This window comes from Bos taurus, chromosome 1 (genome assembly GCF_002263795.3).
Source record: "Bos taurus isolate L1 Dominette 01449 registration number 42190680 breed Hereford chromosome 1, ARS-UCD2.0, whole genome shotgun sequence".
NCBI lineage: Eukaryota > Metazoa > Chordata > Mammalia > Artiodactyla > Bovidae > Bos > Bos taurus.
Window position 1 is genome coordinate 96341686 of NC_037328.1, and position 19180 is coordinate 96360865.

The 19180-nt window shown below is 43.8% G+C and overlaps 1 protein-coding gene across 9 annotated transcripts in view; it reads left to right on the forward strand.

Annotated features, from left to right (window-relative positions):
* The window catches only part of TNIK (TRAF2 and NCK interacting kinase), a 407483-nt gene that overhangs the window by 319770 nt on the left and 68533 nt on the right, over positions 1–19180 (forward strand). For 6 of the 9 annotated variants that reach the window (XM_059888605.1, XM_002684922.6, XM_059888630.1 and 3 more), the window contains exons 13-15: positions 10047–10157; positions 11130–11216; positions 12287–12475. In XM_059888605.1, the coding sequence (XP_059744588.1) occupies positions 10047–10157; positions 11130–11216; positions 12287–12475 (387 nt within the window). The remainder of the gene's footprint in view (positions 1–10046; positions 10158–11129; positions 11217–12286; positions 12476–19180) is intronic. The other 3 variants (XM_059888618.1, XM_003585673.5, XM_003585675.5) reach the window with 1 other exon arrangement.

Below are 19180 nucleotides of genomic sequence, written 5' to 3' on the forward strand. Positions count from 1 at the left end.
AGGGCCATCTTGTTCCTTTATATGAAACCCAGGAAAACCCAAGTACAGAGTCTCCCTAAAGAAACTGCAGCTCAAAGGTAATAAGAGCTCCTGAAATAATCACACTGCCCAGCATCCGAAGAGGCAGTACCGGAATTCTTTATGAAGCCTTCCCTAAGCTCAGTGTGCTTAGAACTTTGGTTCTCCATTCTACATGTTTAAAGACCAGTTTGGCACATATATGCTCATACGATGTTTAGCCGTGAGGCTGCCTACTGATCAGAAGCTGGCTGGGGAGTAAGAGGAAGAGTTTCATGTAGGCTGTTAATCTTCCAGGAAAATTGTTAATTAGTAGGTTGGATGGTTTATCTTTAATAGTGTATAGTAGATATAAGATTTCCCTGGTGGCTCAGATGGTAAAGCATCTGCCTACAATGCAGGAGACCTGGGTTCGATCCCTGGGTCAGGAAGATCCTCTGGAGAAGGAAATGGCAATCCACTCCAGTACTCTTGCCTGAAAAATCCCATAGACAGAGGAGCCTGGTAGGCTACAGTCCATGGGTTACAAAGAGCTGGACACGACTGAGCAACTTCACTCACTCATTCACTCAATAGATATAAAAAGAAAAGAATCAGGTATATCTAGTTGGACTAGTTTTCTCAGTGGTTCTCTGATTGCTGTTTCTGTGAGGAAAAGATGGAAAATGGCCACTTGAGAAACCATTCATACAACCAACATCCTTCACTTTGTATATGTAGGTATCTTCACCATAGATGTCTTTCAGATCCGTAGAGGCAGCATCTCAAAAAGCCAGATGCAGAATGTAGAGCTGGCTTTGCACCACCAGCTGAGTGAGCTTGGGCAAGACATTGGCCTGTGTGTGCCTCGGTTTCCTTACCTGTCAAGTGGGGATAATGATGGTAGTGTGTGCCTAAAAGGTTGTGGTGAGAACTAAATGAGTGACTGTGAGTGAAGGGCTTAGTGCCTGGCATCATAGGAGGCTCTACAAAACCATTTGTTCTTATCGTGAATAATTACTATTCTTTGTTGTGATTCCGATTACTTGTTGTATAGTGAATTCGGAGTTGGCAGACTACTTCAGCATCACTCTCACAACCATCCTATAAAAAAAGGTTTGGAATGCCAGAGTCAGTTGCAAGGAATCAGGCCTTTTCCCCTGCAGTGGATGGTATGCAGTGGTCTTTCCCAAATGGCAATGTTCACAAATGTTAAAGTGGGCAAGTGGAATGCCCAGAAACTTGATCCCTCTCATCACAAATACTGCTCCTGCCAAGTTTACACAGAACAGTCCTATTTAAGCGAGGGGGCATGTATGCCCTGTGGTCAACTCAAAAGACCACGCTGGAGCCTTTCATTTTGAGTGTTTTTGAACCGAGAGCCCCTGTGTCAAGGGGATGGTTTGAGGCACTTCCCAAGGAGCCTGACTTGATCCTGCACCGGCTGCTGTGCTGTCCCTCTGGAGGCTGCCTCTGGTCTTCCACAGTCAGTAGGGTCCCCTCTCACCACTTCCAGGGGGTCACCCAAGATGAAAAGAGTGGAGGTCTCCAAGAGCAGGCGGAATTCTGCTTTGCCTCACTTCTCATTCTGAATTAGTCAATTTTTACTTTCCAATGTAGCACATTCTTGCTTAGACTCTTTGAATGAACAGACGTGTATGATCACCTAATCTGCCCCCTCATTGAAGGTGTGAGTTAAGGTGATTCACTCAAGGTCATACAGCATTCCCTCATTCATTAAACAAATATTTACTGTGACTGGGTGGTCTGCAGTGTTTGCATTAATATCAGTGGCAGAACAGGACTGGAATCTAGTCTTTCTATTTCTGATCCAGCATTCTTTCCCCCAAGTCCTGTGGCCTCTCATAACTACTCTCTTCCCTGCAATGATCTGTCTCTTTGCAGCTATGGGATATTAATTCTCAAATGTGGGTATTACCTCTGAGTCTGTATAATGGGAAACTTGATATGTGTAAAAGATAGAAGGCCTCAAAACCTGTACACAAAGGCATCGTGTTTTCCCCAAATCTACCAGAATGTCTTAAGACTCAAACTCAGATTCGACCTGAACATTCAGTAAGTAGAAAAAAGCAGTGAGATAGCCTATCTGGATTGGATACATCTCCAATGGATAAAGTATTCTTTCAAGTACTAAGGATCAGGAAATAGTAGGGTGTAGAGTGGAAAGGATGTGGAGTGAGACTGCCTTGGGCTTGCTTGGAGGTGCCACCATTTTCCAGCTGTGTGACATGGAACAGTATATTTCTCTGAGCTTCAATTTGACTCCCTGAGTCTTATTCTCTTATTTTATTTTTCTTCCTTTCTCTAGGATGGAAAATAAATCCCATGCCAGTGCCCATCATGGGTGGCTCTTTTTAGAAAAGCATTCCAAGCCTTGCCTATACTCAGCATAAATAAATATTCTGGCCCAGGAGGGCATCAAAGGGTGAAGGAGTGGCCTGAGGTTCTGGGAGCCCTTGTTCTTTTCTCTTGGTGCTCCCTCTATAGTATGTAAAACAACAGACAGCAATGGTATCGGATCCTTTATGGGATATAGTAGGAGGTAAAAAACGGAGTACATCAGAGACCCTGTCCACAATCTGTACTGAGGAGTAGTTGAGACATCTCAGATAACCATAAGGTAAGGCGCAGTGTGCTCTAAACTATAAGTACTGATAAGAATAGAAATCACCCCCCCCAGATTAAGATGGTACTATTATTGTTGTCGTTTAGTTGCTCAGTCTTGTCTGACTCTTTGCAACCCCATGGGCTGTAGCCCACCAGGGTCCTCTGTCCATGGGATTTCCCAGGCAGGAATACTGGAGTGGATTGCCATTTCCTTCTCCAGAGGATTTTTCCGACCCAGGGATCGAACCTGCATCTCCTGCATTGGTGTGTGTGCGTGCTAAGTCACACAGGCAGATTCTTTACCACTGGCCACCAAATGGTACTGTACTGTCTTCTTTTGTCCTGAGTTTCATGCTTGGTTTAGTTCAACAAAATCTCTGTACTGGCCAGGTGCCAGGCCCCTGGTGAGGGGCTGGGCAGTCCAGTGGGGATCAAACACAGGCCTTGCCCTCAGTTGCTGCTTCCAGCAAAAGTCCTCAGATCTTTGTAAAGCTGTCTGCTGGAGGCCGGGGACTTGGTCTTTCTTGGACCTGTGTTGTGTCCCCTCAAACCGTCCCACCGCCGGGAGGAGAGAGCGCAAACATTTTTCCTGGAAAGGCGTTAACATTGAGCCATGGCAGCTGGAATTGGCACAGTGCCTTCAGAAGGTTGGAGAAGTGATTTGTTTTTCCAGTCTCACCGCGGGAGCCGAAGCCCTGGCAGAGGCCTCCGTGCCTTAGCGGTGACTGAGCCAGATGAGATCATTATTAATTATTAGTCACTTTCGAGTGTCTTTCTTAGAAACGACAGAGTATTCAGGGAGCTCAGACCCTCCTGAGTTGCAATCGATACTGTGTATACCTTGCATAGGGACCTGAGTGGTGTGTCATTATCAAACATTATCGATTCCTAAAAAGGGGGTTGGAAATGCACACATCCTTCACAGAAAAATCAGCTAAATCGTCAAAAGCCTTGATTATATTTTTTTCCTCAAGAAAGAGACTGATGGTAGGAGTAAAAAAAGCTTGAAATGTTAGCTAAATTAGGGCTGTTTCCTGCCAGGAGCCAGATCTGTACACATAATTATTTTATTCTCTGTGCTGGCATTGATTCACTTTGGTTGAGTGTTGGAAATATCTCTGTTTTGGGTCTTTAATCCGAATTATTCAGTCAGTTCGTATGACAATGTTTTCTACTCCCATCCTCCTGTATTATTTTTCTGTAAAACAAATAATCACTTGTCTGGAACTTGACTCATTTCTCTTCCCCAGCACATGCCTCATCCCTTCCCTAAACTTCTGTATCACACCATCTGCCACGCTCCTGGGCCAGAAATTCACTCACCACTCAGCCTCACACGCCCCACAGTCACCAAATTTTGCCCATTTTATTTTTGCCTAATTCTAATTTCTTCTTCTAAATTGACCTCCGCTACAGTCCTTGCACTGACTGGAAATCCAGACAGTTTTTTAGTTTTTCCTCCTTTTGCCTGTGTCTCAGCAGGCAAACATGGGGGGAAAAAAAGGGGAAAAAAATAATAACAAACCTGGAGTCTCTGGCTGCCTTTGCTTAGCTCATGGGTGCCCTGGACCCATCACATGGCCACACGTTGCAGTCTCAGCTTCTGGTCCTGCCCATTTCGGGGCAGGTAGAAGCCCTTTTGGAGAAGGCAATGGCACCCCACTCCAGTACTCTCACCTGGAAAATCCCATGGACGGAGGTGCCTGGTAGGCTGCAGTCCATGGGGTCGCTAAGAGTTGGACACGACTGAGCGACTTCCCTTTCACTTTTCCTTTCATGCATTGGAGAAGGAAATGGCAACCGACTCCAGTGTTCTTGCCTGGAGAATCCCAGGGACGGGGGAGCCTGGTGGGCTGCCGTCTCTGGGGTCACACAGAGTCGGACACGACTGAAGCGACTTAGCAGCAGCAGCAGCAGCAGCAGCAGAAGCCCTTTTGAAAATGCAGATCTGGTCAAGACATTTGATGGCATGTACCTGTAGTCTTCCAGAAGCTCCCCATCACCTACTATCTAAGATGGACAAGGAACTCTTGTTCTGGAAATGACAGACATTGAGTCTCAAATGATCCTTGGAGGTTATTGGAAGAGAGCAGGTCTAAGAGATTGCAGGTGCCAAGAAGGGGCTTCTTTGGGAAGCTTTGAATATCTGTCATTGGTTTAGCTGGGGCTGGAACAAAGTTTTTGTACTAGAGAGCTGTTTTCCAGGTTTTTTAGAGCCAGCTCATCAATGTGACACAGTCACAGTCCATCTTCTCTTGGATACTCATGTTTCTTCAGCCAAGTGCTGTTGAGACTGTTGTAGGGGAAGAGACCCTCTGGTCAGCCCCTCCAAACCCCATATTTGAGGAAGAAGAAACCCTAATGTTGGTACCGGGCTCCTACCCAAAGCGGCTTCAGTATTTCTCAAAAGGCGTGTGGTCAGGGAAAATACTTTGTAATGTATGTGTGTCCCACACATTGTGGGGTGTTTAGCATCCCTGGCTAAATGCCAGTCATGACCTCCCAGTTACTGGAACAACTGGAAAATCTTCTACATGCCCCCGCACATGCCACATACTCCAGGGATTGGGGAATGGTACCATCCCTGGCTGAGAACCCTTGGCTCCTGTCCCTACTCCTGAGATGTTCTCCTTTACTGAGAGTATAATGAAGAGCTGGATTAATTATGATCTGTCACTCCTGTTGCCTCTTCATCTTCTGTACTGATGGAGTTCAGACTGGAGTCATGTTGTCAGGCTTTCAAATCAAGCTTTACCATTTACTCAGTATGACCTTGCATATGAGTAAGACCTTGAACAACTACTTGATCTCTCCATGCCTCCGTTTTCTCATCTAATGGGGGATAATAGTACTATAGTATCTATCTCAGAAAATTTTTCTGAAAATTAAATAAGATAAAGCATGAAAGGTGCTGGCCACGGTGTCACTTTCAGAGGCATGGTGATTGTATGAGATGGTGATGGTTCCTGAGCTCACAGTCTTACTTGAGTGACAGATTGAAATTGACACTGACTTGTGAACACTCCAGAAAAAAGAGACAGCATAGTGTGTTAGAAAGGGGAATGGACTAGGTGGGAGTCAGTGGATTCTGTTGCATGCTCAGCCATCATTACTATATAGCCTTGAACATGTCATTTCACTTCTCTGGTTTTTACTTTCTTCATCTGTACATGCCCTGGTGGTTTAGTCACTAAGTCAGTCATGCCCAACTTTTACAACCGCATGGACTGTAACCCGCCAAGCTCCTCTATCCATGGAATTTTCCAGGCAAGAATGGTGGAGTGGGTTGCCATTCCCTTCTCCAGGGAATCTTCCCAACTCAAGAACTAACGCAGATCTCCTTCATTACAGGCAGTTTCTTTACCATCAGAGCCACCAGCGAAGCCCTTTATGCCCTCAGTTCAGTTCAGTTCGGTTGCTCAGTCAAGTCTGACTCTTTGCGACCCCATGAATCGCAGCATGCCAGGCCTCCTTGTCCATCACCAACTCCCGGAGTTCACTCAGACTCACATCCATCAAGTCAGTGATGCCATCCAGCCATCTCATCCTCTGTCATCCCCTTCTCCTCCTGCCCCTAATCCCTCCCAGCATCAGAGTCTTTTCCAATGAGTCAACTCTTCACATGAGGTGGCCAAAGTACTGGAGTTTCAGCTTTACCATCATTCCTTCCAAAGAAATCCCAGGGCTGATCTCCTTCAGAATGGACTGGTTGGATCTCCTTGCAGTCCAAGGGACTCTCAAGAGTCTTCTCCAACACCACAGTTCAAAAGCATCAATTCTTCGGTGCTCAGCCTTCTTCACAGTCCAACTCTCACATCCATACATGACCACGGGAAAAACCATAGCCTTGACTAGACAAAGCTTTGTTGGTAAAGTAATGTCTGTGCTTTTCAATATGCTATCTCGGTTGGTCATAACTTTCCTTCCAAGGAGTAAGCGTCTTTTAATTTCATGGCTGCAGTCACCATCTGCAGTGATTTTGGAGCCCCCCAAAATAAAGTCTGACACCGTTTCCACTGTTTCCCCATCTATTTCCCATGAAGATCATCGCATCCATGCTGGACTGGATGCGATGATCTTCGTTTTCTGAATGTTGAGCTTTAAGCCACCTTTTTCACTCTCCACTTTCACTTTCATCAAGAGGCTTTTTAGTTCCTCTTCACTTTCTGCCATAAGGGTGGTGTCATCTGCATATCTGAGGTTATTGGTATTTCTCCCAGCAATCTTGATTCCAGCTCGTGCTTCTTCCAGTCCAGCATTTCTCATGATGTACTCTGCATATAAGTTAAATAAGCAGGGTGGACAATATACAGCCTTGATGTACTCCTGTTCCTATTTGGAACCAGCCTGTTGTTCCATGTCCAGTTCTAACTGCTGCTTCCTGACCTGCATACAAATTTCTCAACAGGCAGATCAGGTGGTCTGGTATTCCCATCTCTTTCAGAGTTTTCCACAGTTTCTTGTGATCCACACAGTCAAAGGCTTTGGCATAGTCAATAAAGCAGAAATAGATGTTTTTCTGGAACTCTCTTGCTTTTTCCATGATCCAGCGGATGTTGGCAATTTGATCTCTCGTTCCTCTGCCTTTTCTAAAACCAGCTTGAACATCAGTTCCCGGTTCACGCATTGCTGAAGCCTGGCTTGGAGAATTTTGAGCATTACTTTACTAGCGTGTGAGATGAGTACAACTGTGCAGTAGTTTGAGCATTCTTTGGCATTGCCTTTCTTTGGGATTGGAATGAAAACTGACCTTTTCCAGTCCTGTGGCCACTGCTGAGTTTTCCACATTTGCTGGCATATTGAGTGCAGCACTTTCACAGCATCATCTTCCAGGATTTGAAATAGCTCAACTGGAATTCCATCACCTCCACTAGCTTTGCTCATAGTGATGCTTTCTAAGGCCCACTTGACTTCACATTCTAGGATGTCTGGCTCTAGGTCAGTGATGACACCATCATGATTATCTGGGTCGTGAAGATCTTTTTTGTACAGTTTTTCTGTGTATTCTTGCCACCTCTTCTTAATATCTTCTGCTTCTGTTAGGTCCATACCATTTCTGTTCTTTATCGAGCCCATCTTTGCATGAAATGTTCCCTTGGTATCTCTAATTTTCTTGAAGATATCTCTAGTCTTTCCCATTCTGTTGTTTTCCTCTGTTTCTTTGTATTGATCACTGAGGAAGGCTTTCTTATCTCTTGCTATTCTTTGGAACTCTGCATTCAGATGCTTATATCTTTCCTTTTCGCTTCTCTTCTTTTCACAGCTATTTGTAAGGCCTCCCCAGACAGCCATTTTGCATTTTTGCATTTCTTTTCCATGGGGATGGTCTTGATCCCTGTCTCCTGTACAATGTCACGAACCTTATTCCATAGTTCATCAGGTACTCTATCTATCAGATCTAGCCCCTTAAATCTATTTCTCACTTCCACTGTATAATCATAAGGGATTTGATTTAGGTCATACCTGAATGGTCTAGTGGTTTTCCCTACTTTCTTCAATTTCAGTCTGAATTTGGCAATAAGGAGTTCATGATCTGAGCCACAGTCAGCCCCCGGTCTTGTTTTTGTTGACTGTATAGAGCTTCTCCATCTTTGGCTGCAAAGAATATGATCAGTCTGATTTCGGTGTTGACCATCTGGTGATGTCCATGTGTAGAGTCTTCTCTTGTGTTGTTGAAAGAGGGTGTTGGCTATGACCAGTGCATTTTCTTGGCAAAACTCTATTAGTCTTTGCCCTGCTTCATTCCGTATTCCAAAGCCAAATTTGCTTGTTATTCCAGGTGTTTCTTGACTTCCTACTTTTGCATTCCAGTCCCCTGTAATGAAAAGGACATCTTTTTTGGGTGTTAATTCTAAAAGTTCTTGGAGGTCTTCATAGAACCGTTCAGCTTCAGCTTCTTCAGCGTTACTGTTTGGGGCATAGACTTGGATTACTGTGATATTGAATGGTTTGCCTTGGAAACGAACAGAGATCATTCTGTCGTTTTTGAGATTGCATCCAAGTACTGCATTTCGGAGTCCTTTGTTGACCGTGATGGCTATTCCATTTCTTCTGAGGGATTCCTGCCCGCAGTAGTAGATGTAATGGTCATCTGAGTTAAATTCACCCATTCCAGTCCTTTTTAGTTCGCTGATACCTAGAATGTCTACATTCACTCTTGCCATCTCTTGTTTGACCACTTCCAATTTGCCTTGATTCATGGACCTGACATTCCAGGTTCCTATGCAATATTGCTCTTTACAGCATCGGACCTTGCTTCTATCACCAGTCACATCCACAACTGGGTATTGTTTTTGCTTTGACTCCATCCCTTCATTCTTTCTGGAGTTATTTCTCCACTGATCTCCAGTAGCATATTGGGCACCTACTGACCTGGGGAGTTCCTCTTTCAGTATCCTATCATTTTGCCTTTTCATGCTGTTCATGGGGTTCTCAAGGTAAGAATACTGAAGTGGTTTGCCATTCCCTTCTCCAGTGGACCACATTCTGTTAGACCTCTCCACCATGACCCGCCCGTCCTGGGTGGCCCCACGGGCATGGCTTAGTGTCATTGAGTTAGACAAGACTGTGGTCCTAGTGTGATTAGATTGACTAGTTTTATGGTTTCAGTGTGTCTGCCCTCTGATGCCCTCTTGCAACACCTACTGTCTTACTTGGGTTTCCCTTACCTTGGGCGTGGGGTATCTCTTCACGGCTGCTCCAGCAAAGCACAGCCGCTGCTCCTTACCTTGGACAAGGGATATCTCCTCACTGCCGCCCTTCCTGACCTTCAACGTGGGATATCTCCTTTAGGCCCTCTTGCGCCCACGCAGCCACAACTCCTGCCCTACAAGGTGTCAAAAACATTGAACAGCATTTGCATTATGAATGTGCTTTAAAGTCTATAGAATCTCACAGCTTGATATATAAAATGACTAATTTATTATACATCAGTGGTGGTGTTGGTTAGCCACTAAGTCATATGTGACTCTTTGTGACCCCATGGACAGCAGCCCGCCTACCTCCTCTGTCCATTGGATTTCCCAGGCAAGAATACTGGATTGGCTTGCCATTTCCTTCTCCAGGAGATCTTCCCCACCCAGGGACTGAACCCACGTCTCCTGCATTGACGGGCAGATTCTTTACCACTGAGCCACCAGAGAAGCTATCCATCCGAGTTACCCACCCCTGATTTGAAAACCCCCATCAGGCAACTGGGAGGATGCTCTGAACGGGAACATCTTGGGAGATGGGTAAACCTGGAGAGCTCATCTCTGTGATAAATACTGAATTGCTGTCACCCCATCCTGACCAATGTGTCCCCAAATAGGACAGGTGAGAGACCCTCAGGCGTGCAGGCATCTCATGAACAGTCAGTCATATCCACAGCTCTGCAGCTCTCCCTGCTGATTTCCTTCATGGCTGTCTGCTTTTCCCCACAGCAACAAAGGCGAGAGAAGGAGCTGCGGAAACAGCAAGAGAGGGAGCAGCGCAGACACTATGAGGAGCAGATGCGCCGGGAGGAGGAGAGGCGGCGCGCAGAGCACGAGCAGGTACAGCGGGGACCTGGGAGCCCTACAGATGGCCCCACGTGAACACCAGCACCAGCCGCCTCTGGGCTGTGGGTCACCTTCTCCTAGGTCTGCTCGGCTTAAGCCGGTTTTCACTCTTGCTCCAGCAACTATTCTCGCCTGTTCAAGAAGTCAAATGCACAACCTTGGCAAAGCCTGCTCATTCAACCTGGCTTCCTCCCCAGGCCGAAGTCCCCTGACACCTTGATGTCATGCTTCTCCCAGCCCAGGGCACCGGCTCTGAAAGTAGCACTGGGGCATGATAAATGAGCCAAGTCCTCCTCTTTCATCGCTTCAGAAGAGCTTTTCTACTCACGCTGCTCTGGTCTCCATGACTCTGGGCCATCGATGCAGCCCCTTTCTCTCTTTGTTAGAATCATGTTCTGACAGTGCAGTGAAACTGCAGGATGGTTCCTTTACAAAGACAGTTCATGACAGCATTCAGTCGTTATTTTATCCCCACTGCTTACAATGGGGAGCCTCTGAACTGTATAGCCTTGTTAATCTCAGGTAGCCTGTAAAGAGGGAGCCTATAATGAAAAGTTTTAAAATAAGCTGGGTTCTCAGGACTTGCCACTGGTTAAGACTCCATGCTTCTGCTGCAGGGGGCACAGGTTCGAGCCCTGGTCTGGGAACTAAGATGCCACATGACCAAAAAACAGAAAATATATGGATAATACTTTAACAACAACAAAAGCTGGGTTCTCAAAACCAGATAGTCACAGCAAAGCATTGAGCTGTCTCCATCCGCTGCTGTTGTGCCTTTGACTGCACTGAAGTGCTTTTGCTGTGGTGCTGGGTATCTTTCCTATTTAGTGAAGAGGTGTTTGGGTATTTTTTTCCCTGCTTCCACACTTCACTTGGCAGTTTCTTCTCACCTTTGAAATTACTGGTTCTTTCTCTCTCCCTTTCCCTCTCGTGTTCCTCTGCATTCTCTGCTGCCTGCCTCTCCAGGAGTACATCAGGCGACAGCTGGAGGAGGAGCAGAGGCAGCTAGAGATCTTACAGCAGCAGCTACTGCATGAACAAGCTCTACTTCTGGTAATGGGAATGCCAAGCCCACTGGTCTGCTCTGTGTCCATCTCGTGTGTGTGTGTGTGTGTGTGTGTGTGTGTGGTCTCCTCTAACGTGCCAGTCAGGAAATGGGGATCCACCCAGCCTCATAGACCTGGAAAATCTTCTAAAACTTAATGAGTTTCCTGACCCAGGGTGCCGAGTCACCGCTTTGAATATACTTGTTGCACATTCTTTATTAACGCCAGCCATTTGCAAAACTTGTGAATCCAGTCTTAGTACAAGTTCAGGCTGTTTCTGAGACCCACTGTGTTTATTGCAGAGTAAGGTTCGCAGTCATTTGCAACATGCTGGAATACAATCACAGCAGAGTATCCCTCATCCATAGGAAACCACTCAGCTCTGGAGTCGTATTTCATTTGCAGACTATTAGTTTTACCCTCATGATGGGAACATTTTGTGTTCCCTGCTCAGGCAGCTTCCACTTGAAGTGTTTTGGTGTTTTTTTAGCCTTATTGCACTGCTCTCCAAATGAGCTGCTTGGTGTATCCTTCTTTTTTTTTTTTTAACTTAACTTTTTATTCAGTGGCACTGTGATTTTTTTTTTTTTTTAGCCTGTACACGTTTTTGCTAACGGTTTCTGTTGGTCCAAGTTTTGTCAAACAAAAGATGATGTAGGCAGTATCTTTAGGTTCTTATTCTGTTTTGTACATGTTTGAATAGTTTAATGATTAAACCAGGAAGTGGATAGTTCCTTACAGGGGTTGTGCGCTGACCGTCCAAATATCCTCATTGTTGCCATTTTCTTGGTTGCAGTTCATCGAGGACAAGTCACTTTGTGAAGGGTGGTGTTCTGTAGGGGTTGCCATTAAAACAGTAGTGTTTTCGTTAAATGCCACATTCTGTGTAGATGCTAACCCGAGGCTGTACCTTATCTCTATGGCTCATCCCTGTGTCTTCTTGTGATTTTGTTGGTATTAAGGTCCTTTGTTATTTATCATCTCTTTTGCTTCCATTACATGCTTCCCTGGTACGGGCCAATGGTTTCCCTATGGTAATTTAGCCTTTTCTTTATTCTCCTTTCCTGATCTGGACAGGAATATAAGCGCAAGCAGTTGGAAGAACAGAGACAAGCAGAAAGGCTACAGAGACAACTGAAGCAAGAGAGAGACTACTTGGTTTCTCTTCAGCATCAGCGGCAGGAGCAGAGGCCTGTGGAGAAGAAGCCACTGTATCATTACAAAGAAGGGATGAGTCCTAGTGAGAAACCAGCATGGGCCAAGGAGGTAAGTAAGCGAACAAGTACAGCCTATACCTACCTTGCCTTGAGTATAGGGGCCATAATGAGTTTCTCCCGTAGAAACAGAGAGTTAAACTACAAAGCTGGGAAATAACTTGTATGAGACACACATGCTTTGTTTTGGGAAGAACTATAACCTTATTTCGGAGAAGGCAATGGCACCCCACTCTAGCACTCTTGCCTGGAAAATCCCATGGATGGAGGAGCCTGGTGGGTCGCAGTCCATGGAGTTGCTAAGAGTCGGACAAGACTCAGCAACTTCACTTTCACTTTTCACTTTCACACATTGGAGAAGGAAATGGCAACCCACTGCAGTGTTCTTGCCTGGAGAATCCCAGGGACGGGGGAGCCTGGTGGGCTGCCGTCTATGGGGTCGCACAGAGTCGGACACGACTGAAGCGACTTAGCAGCAGCAGCAGCAGCAGCAGCATAGCCTTATTTCTATACCACAATCCATTTGTGGTTCTTTTTTGTAAGTAACAGCAGGAAGCAGAGAATCTTTTTCTGTACTGGAATCCAGTTGAGTTTGTGGCTGGAGGAGTGGAAGAATGTGATTTAAGACTTCAGGAATTCTAGGTAGGATAATTTCCTATCTGTACCTAGACCCTGAAACTGATGGTTGGTATTGTCACGAATATCCTCTAATCTTCTGTGGTACCAGTGAAGACACAGTTGGTCCCAGACTTGTGGTTGTGCTTCACTTACAGGGTCGGAGGTCATTTAAATATTTTACAAATACTTTCATGGGAATGATCCTTCATTTGCTCAACTACTAGACTAAAGAAGGGTTAGGGTTAGCACCTAATGATTTCCTTTATTTTCCTGTAAGCAAAACTAGTCATTCAAAAGAGTGATTTGTATTACTTTACATTTTGTCCTAGTATCTTCAGATATTTATAGCTAGAGCTTATTTCAAGTTATCTAGACTACAATATTACTAGAACTGGATTTCTTACATAAGACCCTATTTTTATAATTTTTTTATTTTCTGTTCTATCTTACATATGTATGCTGCTGCTAAGTCGCTTCAGTCTTGTCCGACTCTGTGCGACCCCATAGACTGCAGCCCACTAGGCTCCCCTGTCCCTGGGATTTTCCAGGCAAGAGTACTGGAATGGGTTGCCATTGCCTTCTCCTTACATATGTATAGAATACACTTGAAATTATGTTGTTGTAATATAAAAAATGGTTGTGTATGAGGAGTAGAAACTAGAGTCTTTTATTTAAGCTTTTTGTTTAAATCCTTCATGAGTGTATTATTTTTTATAAAACTGGTAACATTTTTTTTTTAAGACTTAAAAACTAAATCTGTAGAGAAAATCATTCTGTTCAATATAAAGAACATTTTTGATCACTTTCCCTTAAATGTGATTTGTATTTACCTATGTCAGTAAAAACTGCCCCAGGTCAGTAATTCAGTTTTGTGATCCTACCCGCAGATATAGCACCAACCCTTTAACAACGCATCTGTTCTTCCAGTTAAGCAGAATCACTGCTGTTAAACAGCAGCTGACATGCTTCCTGGCTAGCAAAGATGTGCCGCTTTCTTCCACTGCTAAACCATGCCAAGCTGAAACCCTCAGCTAAAGCAGATTCACAGCTCCTGATCATGGCAGATGTTCAGACGGCTGAAAAACTAGCCTCTACTAAGTTAGCACCTACAGAAATTAATGGTTCCAGATCAGGACTCTTGTTTGAGCATCACTCACGGAGGAAGGATGAAACAGCTTATCCTATTAGACTTGGTCTTGAAGATCACCTGAAGCCTCAGGGAGCTTCAAGGACCACAGTGAGATCAAGAAAGCGATCTCACTCCCAAGGATGTAGCCCACCTCGAGAGTCAGGACCCCAAGTCATTTGTGTATCCTTTCCAAACATCTCCAAAGTGATGAGCCCCCAGTTGTCTATTTCTGCAAGTAAGAAGGGCCTTAGAGACCCATGTGGACCTCGGGGCATGAACTCATGCGTCCATACAAGTAGCTCGTCTCCTCCAAGAAGTGCTGCATCGTTAAATGGCCTCTCTGGGATGCATGACCACCTGTCCTGCAGTGCTCCCAGCCCCAAGCATAAGTTTAGGAAAGAGACACCTACAGATCCCTCCAGACACCACCTGGAGAGGACTGGGATGCCTTGTAAAGTATACCACAATCTCCTTTCCCCTGGACAGCTCCCTCATACACAAATGTACCAGGAAAGGGGAAGAAACGTCAAACAGTTTCCACTTCCTTCCTTTCACCACTACTCAGCACATTCTTATTTTCACTTAAACATTTTAACTTCATTGTTTTCTAGTTACCATCTGTCCTCATCGTTAAATTGGCTGGCCTGTCCTCTCTATTCAGAACTAATTCAAGGGCGCCAAGGTTTCAGGAGCCATGGCATTCCTGGGGGCGCATCTCTGCAGATATCACGAGGGAAATTTTCTAGACTTCGTAATTCCCCTGTGCTTCTCGGCCAGGCTCCTAGTGTAAAGAAAAGTTAGATAATGGGTGTGCAAACAGCATGGTTGTGTCATCAGTTACTCTTGATGTGAGGTTCCCAGGCCATCCTAAGTCTGGCCCACCTCTGGTGGGTGACATCTTCCAAGGTCTCTGGCTTCCTGATAGCTGGTATTCTTCTTCTGGGCTTCATGCACTTTTGGACATGTGTGTGTGTGCCTGTGTGCTTACTCGTGTCCAACTCTTTGCAATCCCATGAACTGTAGCCCACCAGGCTCCTCTGTCCATGGGATTCCCCAGGCAAGAATACTGGAGTGGGTTGCCATTTCCTACTCCAGAGGATCTTCCCAACCCAGGGATCGAACCAGCATCTTTTCTGTCTCCTGCATTGACAGGCAGATCCTTTACCACTAGGGTCACCTTCTTTTTGGATTTTGTATTTAATCCTATCTTCCTGGGTCTGGTTAACATAATGCAGCTTCCAACTAACCACCTATCTCTTCATGAAGCAGTTCCCAAGTCTTTGAGTGGGTGTTCCTGTTTTAGAAGAAAGATGAAACATTTAAATGATAGAATGAATGACAGGGCTAAATTGGGGATTGTAGCAACTGGTATACAAGTAAAAACAAATGATTATCTGCCTGAGTTTGATTCATCATTTTTTTAACACCCACTTCCTAAGATGGGGATAAAAATGACTGTAAGGATCCTTATTGTCTAGATCTTTCAGTGCTTCTATCAGCAATGTATGAACTTTTCTTCTAGAACTTTATTTACAGATTTCTTTGCTTTCTTATAGTAGGGAGGTAGGTGAAGTTCAAAGTAGCCAAACAGTAAAATACATTTCAAGACTTTAGATATGGACAGAATTTCTAGCTCAGCAGTGTTTTAGTTATCAATCGATAAAAAGAACCCAGGTTTAACTGTCTTTTGGAGGTATAAAAAGAGGGACCATTTTCTTTTCCAAATGCCAGGCTATAAACTTGAAAATATCCTCACCAAGGATGAGGTGGCAGCAATGGCATGGTCTCCTGTGATAGAGGCTCTGAGCTTTTTTGTACCATGTGCCTTTGAAGACACCAGCCAGCTGTCTTCCACTTACAGCTGCCTCTTTTGTAATCTGCTCCTGTATTTGATTTGTAACTCACCTCTATACCTTCTGGGCTTCCCTGGTGGCTCAGTTGGTAAAGAATCTGCCTGCAATGCAGGAGACCCAGGTTCAGTCCCTGGGTCTGGAAGATCCCCTGGAGAAGAAAATAGCAACCCACTCCAGTATTCCTGCCTGGAGAATCCCATGGACAGAGGAGCCTGGTAGGCTGTCAGTGGAGTCACAAAAGTCAGACAGGACTTAGCAGCGAAATCACCAACACACCTTCTCATCATCCTGAGTTTTCCTTCTTTGGTTACTTTTCCATCCACTTATTTCTCTTCCTTACAGTAAATCTGCATTTTTTTCATTAGCAGTGTAATGTTGTTACAATGGTTCATCCTTCATGGTTTTGTTCCTTCATTTTGTAAAACATAAGTCGTCATCATGTTTCTCATTTCCTTTTTTATTAATTTGTCAGATGTAGCGAGAACAAATGGAAACACTCAATTGTTGGCAAATCTTGTTGAACTCTTCTCTCTATCCTTTTCCTGAGTATTCTGGTTGTCCTAAATGTCACATTAGCTTTGATTTTCAGATCTCAGCCAGAAAGGAACACCAATGTCTCCTTCAAAAGGAGAGGTAGTGGACATTCTCACTCCTTTCAAATTCTCTGCCATTTTTGAATGGAATGTAAGTCAAATTTGTTCTGTAAAAACATCAATATGATATACTATATTAAACATCAGCAAAATTTAAAGATCCCCCCCCCCCACCTCCCACACTGGCTCTTTCTGAAAGATGGATACTCCTTTTCTTTTAAAGCCCTTTTCTTTATAATGGTACAGATTCCTATTTCTTATAATGGCTTGTGATTATTGGGGCCTGACAATATATTTTTTTTTAATTTTCACCAACACACAGCAGCAACAGAATGCTCTATCTATGAGTATTGCATGAGATGGCATTTTCCTTTTTTTTTTAACACTTCATCATGTTCTTTCTCTGTAATACATGCCAGTCATCTGGTCATGGTTTTATTTAGCAAATGATGGGCCAAGATGTCTCTTTATATCCCAGCAGTTCACTGGGCTATGAAATTCCTGTATATAAGAACTCCTTCTCCACTTGTTTTCTCTGCTCTACACTGATACTTTTTTTTTCTTTTTATTTGAGTTATTTTATATGAGCTCTCATATAAATATTTAGAGAGTTTACAGCTCTGTTCCCATCTTTCCTTAGTTTCTGTTTATCTCTCTTAAGATTTAGCATGAAACAGACCTGGCAGGAAATAGGAAAGAGCTCGTTTGAGTTCTCATTCTTCCACTTCCAGGCTGTGTGACCCTGAAGTGTCCTAGCCTTCCTGGGGTATAGCCTACCCATCTGTACTTTCTCTCTCAAAGTTGGGAGGATCCTGGGCAATCGTGTGTGAATGTGCCATTGAAACTGTAGGCACTCTACAACTGCAAATGAAGTAGTCAACGTATTTCTGTTTTGCTCCAAAGGCTGTTGTTGACCACAAGGAATAAGTGTTTTGCCTCTGTTGTTTCTGGTTGGGATTTCACATGAGCAGTTCACATGCATCTCCCATCTCCTCCACTTACCTCTCTCCAGTGATGGATACACGCTTGTTAATTTCTCATCTCAGCCTGCTAAAGATTGGCCTCTGTACTTTGAAGTTGTCCATTCACACGAGGATCTATACTTTTCTTGTGCAATCCTTGGTTAGGAGTAGATCTTGGTAAAGTACCCCAGGGCCTTATCTTTGACAAGACTACATTTCAAGCATTCCCTAGGAATGAGGGCAGGAGGAGAAGGACGTGACAGGATGAAATAGTTAGATGGCATCCCCAACTCAATGGACATGAATTTGAGCAAACTCAACAAGGAATGAGTGTTTCCTCTGTCCTCCAAGGTGCCCCAGAGAAGGGATAGCCCCAGTCTTGCTCAGTAACCATCTTCCCATGTGGTTTTGCCAAAAGACAGCATGACTCACCTCTTCATGTGCCCAGTGAGTGCAGGATCAGAATACCTAATGAGGACTTAAAGGTCATTGAACTTCTTTATCTTAACTTCTTTCTCTTCCTCCAGCACTGCCAGTAAAGACAGAAATCAAATGTTTTGTCCACTTAGAGGGGAAAATTTCCCATACAGTTGTGTTCAATTCACCATATACTAGCTCTTAAGCAGGACTTCGAAGACCTACATAGACTCCCACAGACCCTACAGTCATATATTTAATAAAGTGTTATTAAAATACACCCATATGACAGTAAATATATTTTGTTGTCAACATTTTAAAAACTACTTCTATGATTTTGTTTTGAAATCTCTCAGCAGATAACATTTCTTATTGCTCTGTGAGACATTAGAAGTTGTAAATTGTTTTCAAATGCACAAAACAATTTAACAATTGACATTGATGTAATGTTTATACTTGTATACATGTTTCAACATGGTTACTTATTTTGAAAATTTTTTTAAATCTTGTAATCAACACATTTATTTTCAGGTCTTCTGTTACCCACTGGGTAACACAGTCCTGCCTGGAGTGGAATCTTATTTCTGAGACCACAGTTATTTTTTATTTTTCCCTGTAATGCTGTAATAAATAATATAGCATTTCTGCAGAAGTGATTCAAACCTATTCAAAGTTATTTTAGTTTTGATGGTAAAATGATTCTTTTAATAAGAAAAAAGCCTGATTCTATGGTAAAATTGATCTTTCTCTCCTAATGTAGTTCTCTATATTTGTTGATAATCCCATCAAGTATGAACTCCTTTCTAACAGATGTCTTCTGTTGTTATGGAATGGCATCTTGACATTCTTTATACAGTGCTACTAGAACACTTTTTTGGTGGTACTTAAGATATTTTACATCTTCTTGGTAGCAGGAGGTTGAAGTGAAGACTCATTTTTTTTTAAATCATATCATAAAAGGAAGAATATATCTCCATTGAAACCCAGTTTTTAATCACATATATTCTTAATCTGGAGGAAAACACCTCTTGTGTCTCACTCAGTGTTCAATTAGTAAACATAAGATGTGATGAATCAGGAGGACAGACCTTTGTCCATCTGAAACAGTTACTAGGATGTTTGATTTGGTATCTTTACTCCAGTATTCACGCTGTTCCTTTGGTGCAAAAGCAACAGATAGCGTTA